This window comes from Drosophila bipectinata, chromosome XL, assembly GCF_030179905.1.
Source record: "Drosophila bipectinata strain 14024-0381.07 chromosome XL, DbipHiC1v2, whole genome shotgun sequence".
NCBI classification, from domain to species: Eukaryota; Metazoa; Arthropoda; class Insecta; order Diptera; family Drosophilidae; genus Drosophila; species Drosophila bipectinata.
The window spans coordinates 15098549-15115398 of NC_091734.1; the positions used below are offsets into that span (position 1 = coordinate 15098549).

Here is a 16850-nt window from a genome sequence, read left to right on the forward strand (position 1 = left end):
CGCCTTTTCTCTTTTATCGTCTCAGTTACAAAGCGGCGCGCACTTTACGCTGATTGCTCGCTGGCGCAATCGTTCCAGGACATGCGGCCAGGACATTCAGCCAGGACATGCTTCTTTTTTCCGTATTCATTTTCGTTGTGCCTTTGTTTTTGCTTCACTCGTCCGTCCACCCGCTCCTGCCCGCTCCCACTCTCTGCCATCGATATCATTGGGTTTATTGTTACTTCCTTTTGCAATTATCCTTGTTAGTGAATGCACAGTGGCTCACTTTTCTAGTGCTCGACACTCTCTAACTTCATTTGTGCGCCCCGCCCGCTTTTGTCTGTGTCTGTGTGTGTCACCCGAAACCCCGCGTTGCATCCTGCGTATCCTGCGGTCTCTGATCTTCCAATGTGCCGGACAAAAAAATGGAAAAACTTGCGCTGACACAACGCAAACTCAATCAAACTGTCAACAACAATTCGACGCTGCCACGCCCAGTTGCTGGCCAGTGGCGACCAATAAACAAAGCATATGCCCTCGCCCGGCACCCCGCCAGCCAGCCAGCTATGTACCTTGGCGTTCGTCCCTCTCTTTTTTATGTTTCTAACCTATCTCTTTCGTCGAAACACACCCAAGTAATAAAAGCGGAGCATACGCGCGGCATTTAATTAAAAGCGTGCGAAAAATGCAACACTCGAAGGCCTTCGCTTCGAGTGACCTGACCCCTGTTGCTGTTTGCAACTAACCCCATCTAGCCCAGCTAACCCGGCCACCCTCTCTTCAACCTCGTCGGGAGCAGAGGAGCTGCACAAAATTAAATTAATTAAAGCACAAGAAAAATCTGAGAAAGAAAACTCAACTCAACTCGAGAACTGCTGGAAAATTGAGTTAAAGTTTTAGCCGGGCTGTTGGTGGTCTGTTTGGTGCAACGCCTTTTAATGACCAGGAGCTGGCTGCGGTTTGGCCCCACTCCAGCCACCTAGCCACCTAGTCGCCCCAACACCCAGCTAGTGGAAAAAAAAAACAAGAGTAACCCACAACCACTCTGCGTTGGCATTGCATTTTTTGCAATTAGCGGAATTGTTTCACATTCGCTTCACACTTCTACGGCTGGGTTCTGCAGCCTGCAGTTTATCTGCGGTTCTGTAGCCACGCCCCTTTAGGCCAGCCACACCGCCACCGCCCCCGTCCCCCTCTCTTGTGTGAGTGTGTGTGTCCAGTATTCGGCATCCCCTTAGGGAAAGTGCAGCTAAATCTTTTAAAATACATCTAAAAACTACGTGACAGTTGTAGAGGGTTGGTTTTTAAGAGAGATAGAGGGGGGGCTGGGGATGGGAAGTGGGTGGTTAGGTGGTTCGGTAGCTTGGTGGGCGGGTGTTTGGGCGGTCGAGTGGGTGGTCCAAACACAAACAGCTTTCTGCACTTTACACACACACTCACGGACAAACGACTCAGCTGACTGCACTTTAGTGGATAACCCAGTTTTCTCCGCTTAAAAGGTTTTCCCCCCCGTCCACTCCCTCAAAGGACTCTCCCCCCGCCACTCGACCAAAACCAAAACGCTTTGCATAGGTGTCCCCTTGATTCGGGTTCTGTTTTTCCTGGCTTTCCTGGAGCTCATTTTTAGGCATTTCGCAGTTTGTTAGTCCTGCAAGACATCCAACAAAAAACCCAGAAGCCCAGAAGAGCGGCCAGAGAGGAGCAGGATACACGGAAAGCGCGGAAAAGCGGAAAACCAGAAAACCAAAAAGAAAAGAACATAAAATACGCAGAATGGTAAACAATTTTTCCGTCATCTTCCGTGTATTTTTCCTTTTTTCGGGTTTCATTTTTTTCAAGGCTGCTAACGAGCGGCTCAGAAAGGCGACTGAAGGGCTCTAAATGGGTGCTAAAGTATGGATTGCACTGCGAGAAAATCAGGCCTATTAAGGTGGATGGGAATATTATTCGAGAACAGTTGAAGCAACTTAGGGTCCGTCATAGGTGGAAGTTTATGAAATTAAAGTCATTATAAGGTCATCATATTTAATTGGAAAATTGTAATTGGATTAGGAGAGTTATTTTTGTGTTTTTATTTTTATTATTCATATTATTTTTGTGTAATATTTTTTTTGCTTTGTTTATTGAGATACTTAATTTTTTAACCTTTCAATTATGCAATAAAATGTAACTGAAATTTAATATGACTTTCCAAAATTATTAAAAACTATTAAAAACCTCGCATGCATTTTTTTAATGTCTTACTAAGAATAATAAGGATCTAAAATTATTTAATTTTGTGTGTTATCTTTAAGACAGAACCCCTGTTTAGGGGTTTCTAACTTGTCAGTTAATGGAATTCTTTACATCGGAGGGATGTACTTAAAGTTGTTCTTAGTGTACAACAAAATTCCCGCTACCCTGTCAAACGAGTTGGACGCTTTTCTTTATTTTGTTTTTTTTTTTTTGGCCGCGGGCTCAAAGATTTGTGCTGCTCTTTCCCGGCCTTCCCTCGGCTTCCACTTGGTTTTCCCGGATGCCTCTTCCTTTTGTCTCCTGCTCTGCTCCGCTGCTGCTCTGCTGCCACTTCCACATCCACTTCCGCTTGCTTTCGGCCTCCCAGTGGCAGCAACAGCGGCAGGAGCAGGTATCATAAACCTCAAGGCGTCCGTCATTTTGTTTACATAAAATCAACGCAACGCGGGCCAGGAGACACAGGACTCTGGCACTCAGTGTCCTGGCTAAAAGGAATCATGCCGACATTATGCCATTACATTTGCATAATTATCGTTATGTGTAGATGTGTGTGTGTGTGCGTGTGTGGGTGTGGGTGTGGGTGGGGGTGACACAACCACCCACTCACTTTGTTTTTCTTGAGTAAATGTTTGCATTTATTTGCATTTCAACGGAGTCAAATAAATATGAAAGCTCAGCATTTGCCAGAAAGAAAACACAGACTTTCGAGCGAAATGCGAAAAAACATGGAAAATAGCCAGATTCGACAGATATACGAGTAATGTATACGTATGTATATATCCGAGTGTATGGCAGCTTCAACTTTAAATTGAATTCAAATTGAAAAACTTTGCTGCTATTTTATCTGCTCCTGGCATATCAATAGCCAGTCTCACCTGTTGTTGAAGTCCTTGACGGGAGGGCCTTGACTGGCGGAGAACCACCTGCAGATCGTCGGCGAAAATAACAAAGGCCATAAAAATATAAATAAAAAATAGAGTCTCCAAGGAAGGCTACGGAAAAGACATTTTGTAACAAGAAAAACTAACAAATACCTACCTGCTTTTCCAAGCTTGCAAATAATTTGTTGAAGAAAACTTGTGTAGTTACACCTTGCTTCATTCTTTCCTAGTTTTCCTCGGAAATTTAATTTAATAATGAAAATAAATAAGAGTATTATGAAGAGAAAAACTACACGCCTTTAAAAAAATGCCCCGCTTAAGTATTATTTTTCTAGACACTCCTTTAAAAGCATCATTTTAAAGGGAATACTCTTTCGTGTTTCAAACTCTTCAATATTGATACTTCCCTAAACTACCTAAATTCAATAAAAATCTGGAGTCTAGAGAAAGAAAATAAAAAGCTTCCACATTTTTTAGCTCACCAGTAAAAACGTGTGAAATTTTCAATTAGGTAGCAGCTGTTTCGAGCCAACTCGCTCTCGAAATTGGCAGAAAAGAATCCAGTCAAGACCCCGAAAAAATGTGTGCATGTGAGCCTGTGGAATGAAAATCAATGTCACAATGTTTAAGCCCTGGCCAGCCGACAAGTCCGCCTCCTGCCCACTGTTTTTGTTCGTTTTTCATTTGGTCCTGCAAGGGTCAAGACTTCAGGTCCTCCGGTTCTCGAGCTCACCACTTCTCAGGCTCTGACCACTGCTTTTTCGGAAGGCGTTGACAGGCGACAGGCATAAAAGTCAGAAACATTCGTGGCTACAATTCACTTCACTTCACTGCACTCCCACGAATATCCTGCAGCAGTTTCGCCACTTTCCTCCAAAGGGAGCCGAAAGGGAAAGGCATTTTTGAGCGAAACGCTCGACATATCAGATAATGAAACGTTATGAGGGAAATTGTAGTCTATTGGAGGGCAGAGTGGTAATGGCCCTTGAATTGGCTTAAAGGTTGAATGTTCTTCGGTTAAATGGCGTTCTGTCTGTACTTATTTCTGAGTAAAGTATTTCAAACTTGAGACTTTTTAAGTGGCTTGAGACCTAGTTTGCCTTTAAGGAAATATTAAAGTGAAGTGCTTTTTTGGAGGTCCTTCAAGAGATCATATAGAGGTGTTTTCTACAAATATTATAAGATACTTAAGACTCAAGTTGAAAAATAAATAATTCGATTTAAGTTTTATAAAAATGGTTCTTTAATAAAAATACAAAAATACCTAACAAAAAACATCGCACATATTTCAAAACTTGAATCCTGTTTGCTACCAAAAAACTAAACCATGCAAAATTAGATTATGCGAACCCCCAGAACTCCGATGTATTCAAAAGGATATCCCTTTGTATTTCGGGGTCGTTAATTCTGTTCAAATGCTCAGTGCTTAGAGCCCGTATCCTTGGGGGCCGGAGCTGCAACTAAAACCGCTCCATTAATTTATAATTGCGGCAGGTAAACATTGAGTGGCTTCATCATCAATTAGGGGCTGTGTGGAGCCCATTTCCTGCTCTCCTGCTTTTTGCAGCTGCACAAAATTTAATTTACAATTCTGCGCCGAGGGTGTTTTCATAAACAATGCTGCCGCGAAAATACCAAAAATACACACTGACATATATACAAATATATGTATGCGTGCGTAAGTCTGTGTGGCAGACACATTGTTCTCGCTCATTTTAAAACATTTCAGACGATTACCAAATTGGAAAATGTTACAAATTTTTGCAGATTAACAGCAGCAATAAAGACTGAAAAGCTCTCCCTGCGTGTGTTTTTGTGTGTTTCGTGTGGCAATCAAATTCAGGATTCCGCAGTAACTCACACACACACACACACACAGACAACGCAGACAGGCACGAGGACCTACCTACACAGTGTGTGCACTTGTTGAAAAATCATAAAAATTTTATGTACTTGAAATTTTCATAAAGCATCCAAACACAATGCTCGAAAAACAAAACAAAAATGTTGGAAACTTGGCCAACAAGTTTTGCGTTTCGGGGACGAACGAAAAATGTGTTTAAATGCAATTTTGTGGCCTTTTTTTTGCTGTTTGTTCTCCTCTCGCAGCGCTTCCTGCCAGAAGTGCAATCAATACAAAACACTTCAAGGATAATTTCCGACAAGATTGAGCAGCAAAACTGAAAGTTAAATCGACGGAAAGTCAAAGTGGGAAACAATGAGGGCTGCTTGGGAGCCGCAATCAGAAATAATCAAAAAATATGCAAAAAGTTTCCAACTGAGGCGTAAAATGTGCAAAACTTATTTCCAGTGCGGACTAATTAAATGCAAAGTGGAACTATTTTTTGACTAGATCCTGGCGATTCGATATCGGTTGTAAATGTTTATTAACAAGAATAATTTGTGTTTTTTTGGGGCGGGGGCCTAAGGAGAGGTCTGGCATTGTTTGTCGCGCCTTGACACGACATCCTTGGCACTTGTGGCAGTGCGCTCCTACTTACCACAAGTGCCAGGATCGTGCATCAATCACATAAATCTACAAAGGACGAAAAAATATGAGGTGCGTGCCGATAAGAAACTAAGTGCAAATTCCATTCGCTAATTGTTGGCCATGTTTTTGTGCTGACAATTCGCTTTTGGCCAGGCCAAAAAAAATATGTACTTTTATAATAATAATAATAATAATAATGCAGAACTCACGGAATTGTCACGCAAAAGAAGAAGTTTCTCGACCAACGTCGGCGGCGCTGGTGACGATGATGATGAGACGCTGTTGCTAATTAATTAATTAGCCCCCTTCTGGGCGTGGCCAGTGAGCGGTTTCGTGATTTATGATAAGACCATCCCTCCCCCAACCCCAACCCCAGCCACACTGGTTTTTTTCTTTTGTAATTTTTGCGATTTGGTGAAAATGTTTTCCTCCCGTCTGCCCGACACGCAAAAGTGACATTTTTATTGTTGGCGTTTTGCATGTCGGGAGGATGGTTGGATGGGTGGATGGCTTGGTGAGTTAGTGGGTTAGTGGTGCTGTATCATCATTAGGCCAACTCATTTTGTGTCCTGCGCCGCGTGGGACGCGTGCATCATGTTGCAAACACAAGCCGAGTGAAAATGGGCCTCGTTTTTCGGGGGTTGGGGTTTGGCGTTTTTGGTTTTACAGAGGATGGAAGGACCTTAAGGTGGCCCATGTTGACGACGCTAATTAGCCTCCGCTCTGTCATTGTCCTCGGCCTCAGCTGGTGGCCCGAAGGACACTCCGCCCCTCCACAGTCTGCCACTCAGTGAGACAGGGACGGCGACACACAGACACCGGATGAAAGCGAAAGCGAAAATTTTCACTAAAAGCTCTAAGGATAACAACATTATTTGCTGGGGTGAGCGAAGAGATAAAAGCCCGCCATGATTTTTACTCGAATTTAGAAGGATTTCTTTTCAAATTGGCGGCACAAATGATTGAAAGTGATAAATTGGCATTTAAATTAAATAGAAATCAATATCAGCCCAGCCGAGGTTATCAGCAAAAGCTGTAAGGATAATTAACGATTGGCATTGATTTCAAGATAGAAGTCAATTTTAATATTTAATATTTTGATGTTGGTAGAAGCAGAAGTAGAAAAGAAAGTGTTGTAAAGTCATAGGGAATTATTCCATAAAAACAGAATGGCTTTTAGAAGAAATGCAGGGTTTTATTTTGATGATGATATTTGCTAAAGCCACCTTTTAATTCAATTAAAGCCACCTTTTAATTTCAATATAATAATTTAATGGTTAAGATATTCATTTGAAACCTTGAAGACAACAAAATAAACGCCGGGACCTCTTACATGCAACGGAAGCTACGTCCTCGACGTCGTCTAAAATGCTTTTGATTAATATTTAACAAATTTTAGAGAACTAAAACGAACAAACTCTAATTGCCTTTCACTTAAGAAACAATTTATTTAATCGCAAGATCAAATGAATTACAGCCAACAATTTATTTCCTTAAAATCCTACTAATCCCCCAGTCATTGCCATCATTTTCGATTTATTCAAAATGGAGAAAGAAAAATTCTATGCACATCAAGATGGGAAGTTTTCACAGCATCAAGGATATCATCATCGATGGTCGAGTCTGGCCGAGTCCCTTGGCCACTCCCTGTGGCGCCCTCTGCTCCAGTAAGCCACCTTTAACAAGCAACCCCTGTATGTCCAGAGGGTGGCATGGGCCCCCGCCCCTCGCAAATAGCATCCCTCCTGTTATTGCTTTCATCTGAGTCGGTGGACCGTCTTTAAAATACTTTCGAAGCAATGTTCCTAAAAATATACAACTCAGGCACGCACCGCAATTTGTACAAGTGTATGTGTGTGTGCGTCCTGTATCTGTATCTGTATCCGTGTGTTTGTGTGGGCCTGTGTGTTGTGTATTGTGTGCTTGTGTGGGTGAAGGAAACAAACAAAAGCTCCGCGCTCGGCCCATTGTTTGCTTAGGCACGCACATACACAGAAAATTCATAATTCCGTGAACAACACGGCGTATACGTAATGCTGCGCCTGGTCCGCCTGCCATCCTGCCTGCCCGGCTGCCTACCAAAAATTACTGCCTAAAAAAGGAGGAAATTTTATATGAATAATAGACAGAAACCAAAAAATTGGCCTTCGAGTGAAATGAAATGAAATTAGACAAGAGCTTGAATGACTTTTCGTCGTCGCAGGGGCGAAGCACCCAAAGAGGAGAGGCAGAATGGAAATGGCCTGGACCCAGACCTGGCGGCCAGCACAGAACAGAACAGAACAGGCTAGAGCGGGCCAGGACAATTTGTCAATTGACGCGCATCCAGGCGCTGGCAGCTCCTTCCGCCCGGCTGACTCTGAATGCCCTTTTTAGAAATGCCAAGTCAATTTTCATAGACATTTTACTGCAGTCCATCATTTTCCACCCTCACACCAGCCCCACTCGCCCTCTTCCCGCTCCTCTCGCTAGCCCTCTTCGAACATCCTTTTGCCATGGTCCTTAGAGCCTTTTGGAGTCCATCTGGCTGGAATAAATACATTTGCCGGTGATGGTACTGGAACTATTTGCTAGTTGAGTTTGTTGCAGGGGGTACAGGAACTGGGGGTCAGGATGGTTGCTGGACGGCCAGAATGGTTGGTGCTTCGACTAGCACTCAGTGGTGGAGCCGTGTTCGAACTCGGACTGCAGCTCCGGATCCTTGAAGACTCGCAGCTCCGTCCCGCGAAGCTTCACCGCCCCATCCTTGTCGAGGTTCTGGTCCTCCAGTGGTTGCATCGGCACCAGTTCCGGTACCTCCTCGTCCTCCTGCGAAGCCTCCAGGTCCTTAAGCTCCTCCGGATTCCAGAGATCCTGTACATTATCATCGGGCTCCTTTGTTTCAAACTCCTCCTGCCCCTTAGAGCGGCGCTTCTCCTTGGTATGGGAACGGCTCTTGGGCTTCGTCTTGATACTGGCAGCGGCGATCGCAGTCGACCTGGGTGACGGGGTCGGGTTTGCAGCTGGTGGGTCATTAGCTACAGGATCCGTGGCAACGTAGGCGTTCAGCCACAGCACAATCGCCAGCGATGTCATGACTCCGCCCATGATGACCGCCTCCCACTGCTGTATGAACTGGGCGGACAAGCCACCGTACCGGCGCAGCACGAGGAGAATGGTCAAGTGGGCGATGCGCTCCACACTGCACCACAGCCACAAGGCCAGGACCTCCATCACGGCCACGCCCAGCACCAGTTCCAGCAGGAAGGCGGCCAGCCACCCCATGCGGTTGCGATAGCGGCTGGGCAGGATCTCAATGTCGTGCAGGAAGTGCAGCACGGCGCAGTAGGCGATGTGTCCGGCGTAAACGGTGCCCGGCACCACCGGGAAGTTATCGAGGGTCAGGAAGCAGCTGCCGCGCAGGCCGAAGTGCAGCACGGTGGTGATCAGGAGCACCAAGGCGGACGTCATAGCGAACGATGGTTGTAGTTTGTGGCGAAGGCAAAGCTGTTTGCTGGATGGATTGTTTTTTCACTTGTTTTCTTTTTTGAGACTACGAATCTTACCAAATTTTGTTTTGAATTTTTTTTATTTTGTTCCGTTTTGTACAAATTTTTGGTTACTTTTTGGGTTTTTTGGCTTTAAAATTTTTTAGGGCCGAAAATGTAACAAAACAGATTGTGTGTAGCAGGGTCGACGCGACGAAATGCTCTGAATTAAGTCACAAGCTATCTGAACTGTCCGACAAGGTCTATGCGATGAGGCAGAAATAAAGGGAAAAGGCAACGGCTCCCTGATTGCTTCGCTTTTTTGGCAGCGCTTTATTAGAGAGACCAGGGTTCGCAAGCTCACAAATTCTCAAACTGAGTGTATATGGTCACACTAGGTAGTTCTTCCAACATAAAAGATGATAAGTATTCCTATAGGATTTTAAACAAAATAGATAAGCTAGGAGAAAAAAATGGATCCTAGTAAAATAAAGGATGAAATTTGGAAAGACATCGCAAATACAGTCGATTTTCAGGAATATATTTTCTTAACAAGTCATTCAATTAGAAACTTATTAATTCCACTAGTTTTTTATTGAAGTACAGTGTTATTAAAAATTTATAAACATCTAAACAAAATACATATGCATTGCACTTCAAGGAATTATCGATACCCGTCCTCCTATGCTAATCGATACCTCTTACTTATTCTGGTACTAGCTTTTTCCATCACTAGCAAAATGGCTGATCGCCAAACTGCATTTTTATAGCCTTCAACAGAAAATTAAGTATTTGAAAAATCAAGCTTATATTGAAATTTATTAGAACAGGTTTTCAGCACGGCAACCTATTAAATGGATGGGTAACAACTTTACTCAATAAGTGAATTTTGAGTCTTCATAGTCTCCTAGTCTCCGTTCTACTAGGATGTCACGTTCACGTGAAGGATCGTCCATAATATGGACTCCATATATCCATATACTCCAAATCCATATGCGTCAAAAGGGCTCTAACCACAACCTCTTCTTAAAAAAATACTTTTTGCATCTCAAGCATATTTAGAAATGAAAAATTCTGTGTTATTAATAAATACATAATTGTGATATCTAAAGTTAATTTTCATTAGCTTGTTGTATAATCCCTTGAATGAGCCTGATTCATATTTTCACCTCATTTTTTGGCCTCCGTAAACCATATTTTCAATTAATTCTAATTCGCTTTGCCGCTGACAATTTGCATGCATTTTGCATTGGGCCAAGTCATTAGGTGACCCTCCTCACCCCCGACCCAGCTGACCGGCCAGCGCCCGCCCCCTCGGCCTAATCCCTTGTCACGCCCATTTATGTTCATAAATTATGCAGTCAACCTCTGATGCTCATTGACCCAAAGGCAACCCTCTCCCTCCCGGGCAGCTGTCGAAATGTTATTTCTTCTCCTCTTTTTTTTCATATAAATATATATACACTCTTTTTTGGTGGCTCGTTTTTATCCATTTTTTACTGGGCAGGGAAAACCGTTTGATCCCTTCCGGCTTAGCTGGGGACTAAAAGTAGAGCACGACGAAAATAAAATTAAAAAACAGACTGACAGGGGGCTGAGGCGATGGGGTCTTCCTTTTTTTTAAGGAGGGGATAAGTCAACGCCAGAGACAACTTTAAATTTATTACAAAACCCGATAAAAGCCGAAGGACCAAGTCAAAGGCGAAATTATTTATTTGCCTTTAATGTTGCTTTTCTTTTTCCCTCCGAGGGGGTGTATTTTCAAGGAGTTGTACTGAGGGGGGCACATCCTGGGGGGTGCTCTGCCAAACGGGCCAGTCAGCAGAAAAAAAGTTTATTTATTTGATATGCAAAGAAAAAGGGATTGCTGATCAGTTTGATTTCCATTCTGGCCACAGTTTGGCTCTCCAGCTTCTGGCTTTTGATTAAAAGGCCGCCATATCTAGTTGGCCAACAAACGTATAAATATAAATAAGACAAGAGTCCTTTGCTCATTGACCCAGTGTTCCCATATCCTGTCTGCTGACCCCAACAGTTTACAGAAACTTCTCTCCCACTATTTGTTTATGCAGATTTCCAGCAAAAGCACTCACATGTATATGATGTTTGTTGGACAAACAAAAAGTCAAGAGTGTCCTGGGAAGGGGGAGGCTGGGGAGGGGTCTTGGCCCTCTAGGGTCAACTCAGATCAGTGTGATATGCTGACTGCCTTTTGTCTCTGTCGGCTTTTTTTTCCGACGCACACATATTTATGTTAAATTCATGATATTTAAATTAGTTAGCCAACAGTTTTGTCCTTGGTCCTGGCCCTCTGCACTGCAGTGGCCAAAAACATTCAATTATGAGCCAAAAGGCAGACTCTGGCTCGGGCTCGGGCTCTGGCTCAGGCCTAGGCCCAGGCCGGGGACTGGAATCTGTTTCTGTTTTTGGCTCGGACTTTGGCTTTCGGCTCATCTGCCATTAGCATTTCAAATGCCACGCATGGGATGTATGGGTTGGCTGAGGAGAATGGGCTGCGGCGGGGGTCAAAGGATCTCTAGCCCTATCTCTTTCACTATCGGTGCCACCCTCTCCCTCCGACCGGCCAAGAAACTTTTGCCATTTGCCTGCGAGCTGCAAAACGACAAACGACAAAGGGCAAGGCAAACACATTCGCAAAAGTTTGCCACCAGAGCGGGTGGGCGGGTGTGGGTGTGTGTGTTCTGTGTGATGTGTTGCATACATTATCGCTATCTCTTTCTGCCACCCAACAGCCCCCCACCCCACTCCCTGGCTGGTCAAGTAAATGAGTTTTCCTGTGGCTTTTCCACTTTTCCTATGTGTGCTTTCTAGGAATAGACTTTGCCATTTGATAGATCAAAGACCGACTAATACACAAGCAAACAAAACGCTCACCCGCAAACAGGACATCCACACAGACACGCATATAGACACACACACATACACTTGCAAGCAGATCAGATGCCGCAACGGAAATTGATATTTAATTAAAGTTCTCGGCTTTTGTCACTGGCTGGGCTGTTCCTTTGTTCCACTTGGGTTTCCCCGATGGAAAATTGAAAATTCATAATACGAAAATAAAGAGCCAAAGAACCAATGGAAAGTTTCCCAAATGTAAGAAGATAAACCGCAGCTTTGGCCGCAACTTTTCCAAATCACTCACAAACAAGAATTAAAATATTCAGGCACGTATAGGAGTCTTTCTTTTGGCAAATATCAGTAGACAAACTTTATGACCTTTATCTTGGCCCAACTTTCGAGTCAAAATGTACATATTTACTCCTAAAAGCCGTCTCCTTGGCCAGCAACCAGCCGCTCATCAGGTCGGCCTTAAATATGCCTTTTGGCCAAAAGTGCATAAGTATTTCCTTCTCCCATCGCCTTCTCTCCAGACCAGCCTCCCGAATGTCGCCAACAAAAAATCATTTTATATATATATTTTTTTTTTGGTAGGCTTGTCCCTGGTTTTATGTTTATTTTTTTTTTGTTGGGAGTCTGTCGAGGTAAATTTGCATATTTGCAGCCAAACAGCAAAGCAACACAGCGCAAAAGTGTCATAAAAACTCCACAGTCGAATGAAATAAAGTCAAAACAACAACAACAAAGAAGCCACAAAAACAACAACAACAACAACAACGACTGTGGGGAAAATAATGGCCAAGTCTGGACAGATAAATATATAGGCAATAAAAATGTTATACAGCAGAAAATGCCGTGACAACAGCCAACAAACGATGACCAGGCCGAACGCGTTCTCCTCAAAAAGTTTCAAAATGATTAAAGACCAAAAAAAAAAAAAAAAGCTGAAAAGCAAAAAAGGACGAACAACTTGGAAATTCCTTTATATAATTTTTCATTTTTTGTGGCCTTGCCAAAAGGCTATTGTAATTATTTGAGACTCAAAGAAAGTCCTTGAAAGATGGACATTTCGAAGAGGGATTTTTATTTTCAATTTATTGATTTGTAAGCGAAAAAATTAAATATCATGTTAAGTCTAAATATGTAGGTTAGAAGAAACTTTAATAATTTTTGATATATAGGAAAATAATCGTTCTAGGAAGATTAATATAGTAAAAGTTTTTAATACAAGGTCTTACCTCTCAGCTCAGTCATTAAATTTAAAAGACATATTTTCTTGTACCAAATCTTAAGAGTCATAAAATATGGTTTATAAAAGACATGTTTGGAATGATAGTAAGATAACTTTTATGAATAAAAATAGCCATTTGTTTTGCGTTTTCCTAACATGTGAGTTTTTTTCCCTTCAAACCAAGATAATAAAATAGTTTCTTCTGAAGATAAACTTTACAAAAAATTTAGAAAAAAAAAAAATTAAAAATCCAACATTTAAATAACTTTCAAAATTAAGTATGAAAAAATATTTTGAAGTGAGCCGTTTCCCTGGTATTGGCCTATATTTCGTCTATAATTTTTTGACCACTTTTTGTGTGAAACTTTGACCATTTACGGACTAGCAGTCATGGCGCTCGGTAAGCCCATTGCCGAAATCCAATGTTTGGCAAATGTTTATTTACGAAATGGAAATCTGTGATATATAAGCATCCGGCTGGTTCTATTTTGTACCCAGTGTTTTGTTTAATCATTTTTGGGAGATGCATTCTAGTCGGGAGGGGGAGTCAGTGCCATAGCCCTTGGTTTTTTGCATAATGAAATTGGGACACGGCTCTACGGCAAAGTGAGCTGCGTTGCCGACATCATCGAGTTACAAATTCGTTTACGTTTCCCGGACTCGCAATCCCCCTCACCCCGGAATTGGCAGAAAAAAATACTCACCAGAGTCGGGCAAAAACTGGTGTACATTTTTTTAAGTTGATTCTTTTGTTTTTTCGTGGCAGATTGCGTCAGATATTAAATTTATTTACGCGAAATTCGCACTTCGGGCACTTCTCATATTGCGTCCTGTGGCAGAGTGTGGCGGGCGCTTTCTGGGGAAACGGAATGGGGGCGTGGTCGCATTTGTGATACCCTAAGCTAATGCCAAACAGGAAACGGCTTGTTCTGGGGAATCGCTTCACTGACAGGCCACATGATATAAAGGCAAAGTTTTCTCCCCAGGAACTCTCAGAATCCCCCCCAGAAACTTTCTCCCGTTTCTCCTTCGGAGGAAGCCATTAAAATAATCCGTTGCTGAGTCTTGGTTCTGATAGGATCTGACATAATGAGTAAATATTATAGGAAGAGAGCAAAACAAAAACAAAAATATAATAAATTAGGAAACACATGGGTATTTGTATTTTTAGAGCTTTCACTTTTATCACTTAACCAAAGTCCTGTTTCGAAGAGTATTCCCATTCCCCACACAATCGGAACAAACTAAAAGGATAAAGCTTTACTATTTTTTTCATTTATTTCCCCTTTTTGGGTTTCTTGCCATGTGTTATTTTTTTGTTGTTCCTGCCAGGCGTTGTTTTTGGCGTGGATTACCAATTCAAAAATTCAAAAACTCAACCATTTGTGTGCTCTGTGTTCGGGAGGAGCAAGTTTCTGGCTCGGTACGGGGATTACGTTTCAATTAGCTCTGGTAACCGAAACAAAGGACTGAAAATAAAAATCAGATTGCCTCCGATCGGATTAGGGATGCATAATGCCCACAGGATAATGGGGGAAAAGTTAGACAAGAGTATGAATGCATTTTGGCATTCATGAAAAGCGGGTTCATAAAATGTGGAATTACTTTTAAAGGTAAAACATATGAAAAATTATGAAATATTTTTGAATTTCTGACAAATAATATTTGATTTAAAAAAAGATTAATCAATATAAAAATATTCTAAATCTTTGGGAGGAGTTGGAGTTGCTAAGATTGAAAACATAAGTTTTCAAAATGTTAATTAGAGGATTTATGTTAATTTATGGGTTTTTTTAGGGTCTGGCCCGATGTGTTCTTTATTTCTAAATGCCATTGCCTTCAAGCTTCTTATCTATATATCGTGCTTACTCCAATAATATGTATATCAGTTTTCATCACGAATAGTGTTTAAATGTGTATTAATCTAAAAATGTTGACACTATTCATTTTATATGATGTGATAATTTCAAAGGAATTAAATGGGCCTAGAAAGTCAGCCACAATTTAAGTGCCGCACAAAATTAATTGAATTTTTTTTTCCAATAAATGAAGGATAAAAGGATTCACAAAGGAAGAGAGGGGATTTCTATAGCATTGGAATTTAAATGTTTTCATTGTGCGGGCTTAATTTATGGCTGCCGGAGGGGCCGAATCGAATCGAATATAAAATATTTAAAAAGCATTTGAGAGCCGGAATGCAGACAAAAAACTTGCCAAATATTATATGCATAAATACAGAGCCTGTCTGTGTCCGTGTGTGTCGTGGCAGGATATACAGGATGTGCTACACGGCAGTGTAATAAAAAATGTAGGAAACAAAGAGGATGGAGAAGCAGGACAAGTGCAACACATGGGCATAAAAATCTAAGAACAAGTTGAGCTGCAAGTGACGTGAGCAGCTTTCAGACATCCTTTTTGGGCTGTCAGTTTCTGGTCGTCCGCATATCCTTGCCAGGTTGTCAGGACATGCCTGAGGGCGAGCAAAATGGCTGTCAGATGTGTTTGCAATTTTTATGATGACGTCGGCGAGTGTCTTGACTAAAGAATTCCATTTGCTTGTTGCTCTTGCAGACTAAATACTTTGGCATTACTTACTTAGACTCGAAGGATAACAGGACATCGGGAACGCACCAGGGGAAGACGGGACACACGACACGAGGACACCGTTGGGCGAGGATAACAGCAACAACACCAGCTTCAGAGCAGGACCGGACGGCCTGGTTGGTAAGCAAAGAAACTACTTAAATATTCAAAGGATTCCCAGAACAACACATAGACGAATGTCGCTCCGTGTCGGGGTTAATTAAAATACTCTGAATACACTTTGACAAAATGCCATTTAATCTACTCAGCAGAGCCCCCTTTGCAAAAAAAAATGAACAAATTAATTATGCGCATATTTGTGGCCTCAAAACAGAAAAAGTAAGAAAATAATAATAATAAGAAACTCAAGATGGTCGGAAGGCGAAAAGAAAAGGCTCATTGTGATTTGCATTTTCCCTCCTTTTCGGCCATTTATGACAGATTTCTGTTGAAGCGCCCTGGCAACCCTCTAATGGGAGCTGCGACTGGGCTGGGCGACCGCGGCTGGAGGGTTCAAGGTTCAAGGGTCTTCGTCCCAGCCATCTATTAATTACAACAACAATCTACTACTAATCAGCAGCTTTTTCGGTAAGGGGAGGCCGGTCGTGGATCGGATTAAATCGTCTTCGGTGTTAAATGAGCCGCTGAATCGCATAAATTTCCAAATGTCAACTGTACTTTTCCTCCTGCCTAGGTGGGCGTTACAGGCGGAGGGGCGTGGCAGGGCTTAAGAGGTTCAAAGAGACTTGTTTGTTATTTTTGGCCAAGATGGGGCGGGAGGTCTTACAAATTAAATGTTCAGGACAAGGCTTGAATTATTAAGCGAATTATTTTTAAAAACTTTTCATGCTTTTCTTGGAATAAATTTTGGGTCCAAAATTTTTAGAGAAGCAGAAAATAATGTATTATTTTTATTAAATTAATATTTTAATTGGGGCTTATCGGAACTTATTTTTAATTTTCATTGAATAAAGCTATAATGCATCTGATTCGGTGGTTGACTAACATTGTTAGTGATTTCCGCTGTCTGCTGTAGTGTTGACGCCAACCCCTTCTTATTTAGCCTTTTCCGATGACCTCCTTAATCCTCAAGCGCCCAAAAACCACTTGAAATACAAGGC

General features: G+C 42.1%; 2 protein-coding genes across 6 annotated transcripts in view; one reads left to right on the forward strand and one right to left on the reverse strand.

Moving 5' to 3' along the window:
• Positions 1 to 7975: 7975 nt before the first annotated feature.
• On the reverse strand, positions 7976 to 9303 carry LOC108119539 (uncharacterized). 2 transcript variants are annotated; one of them, XM_070279955.1, is made up of 2 exons: positions 9135 to 9303; positions 7976 to 9075 (listed from the first exon to the last, which is right to left on the reverse strand). In XM_070279955.1, the coding sequence occupies exon 2, from the start codon at positions 9037 to 9039 to the stop codon at positions 8239 to 8241; it is 801 nt and encodes a 266-aa protein (XP_070136056.1). In that variant the 5' UTR covers positions 9040 to 9075; positions 9135 to 9303; the 3' UTR covers positions 7976 to 8238. The 2 variants fall into 2 exon arrangements, with proteins under 2 accessions (XP_070136056.1, XP_017088249.2); XM_017232760.3 differs by having other exon boundaries at positions 7976 to 9082; positions 9135 to 9301.
• Positions 9304 to 15723: 6420 nt separating this feature from the next.
• Dop2R (dopamine D2-like receptor) overlaps positions 15724 to 16850 on the forward strand; it is a 41939-nt gene continuing 40812 nt past the window's right edge. For all 4 annotated transcript variants that reach the window (XM_043209841.2, XM_043209843.2, XM_043209844.2 and 1 more), the window contains exon 1: positions 15724 to 15870. The gene's annotated coding sequence lies outside the window, so the exon portion shown is untranslated. The remainder of the gene's footprint in view (positions 15871 to 16850) is intronic.

What these genes read in the sequence shown, in the direction of transcription:
- LOC108119539 (XM_070279955.1), bottom strand. Translation starts at nt 9,039, where the DNA reads ATGACGTCCGCCTTGGTGCTCCTGATCACCACCGTGCTGCACTTCGGC.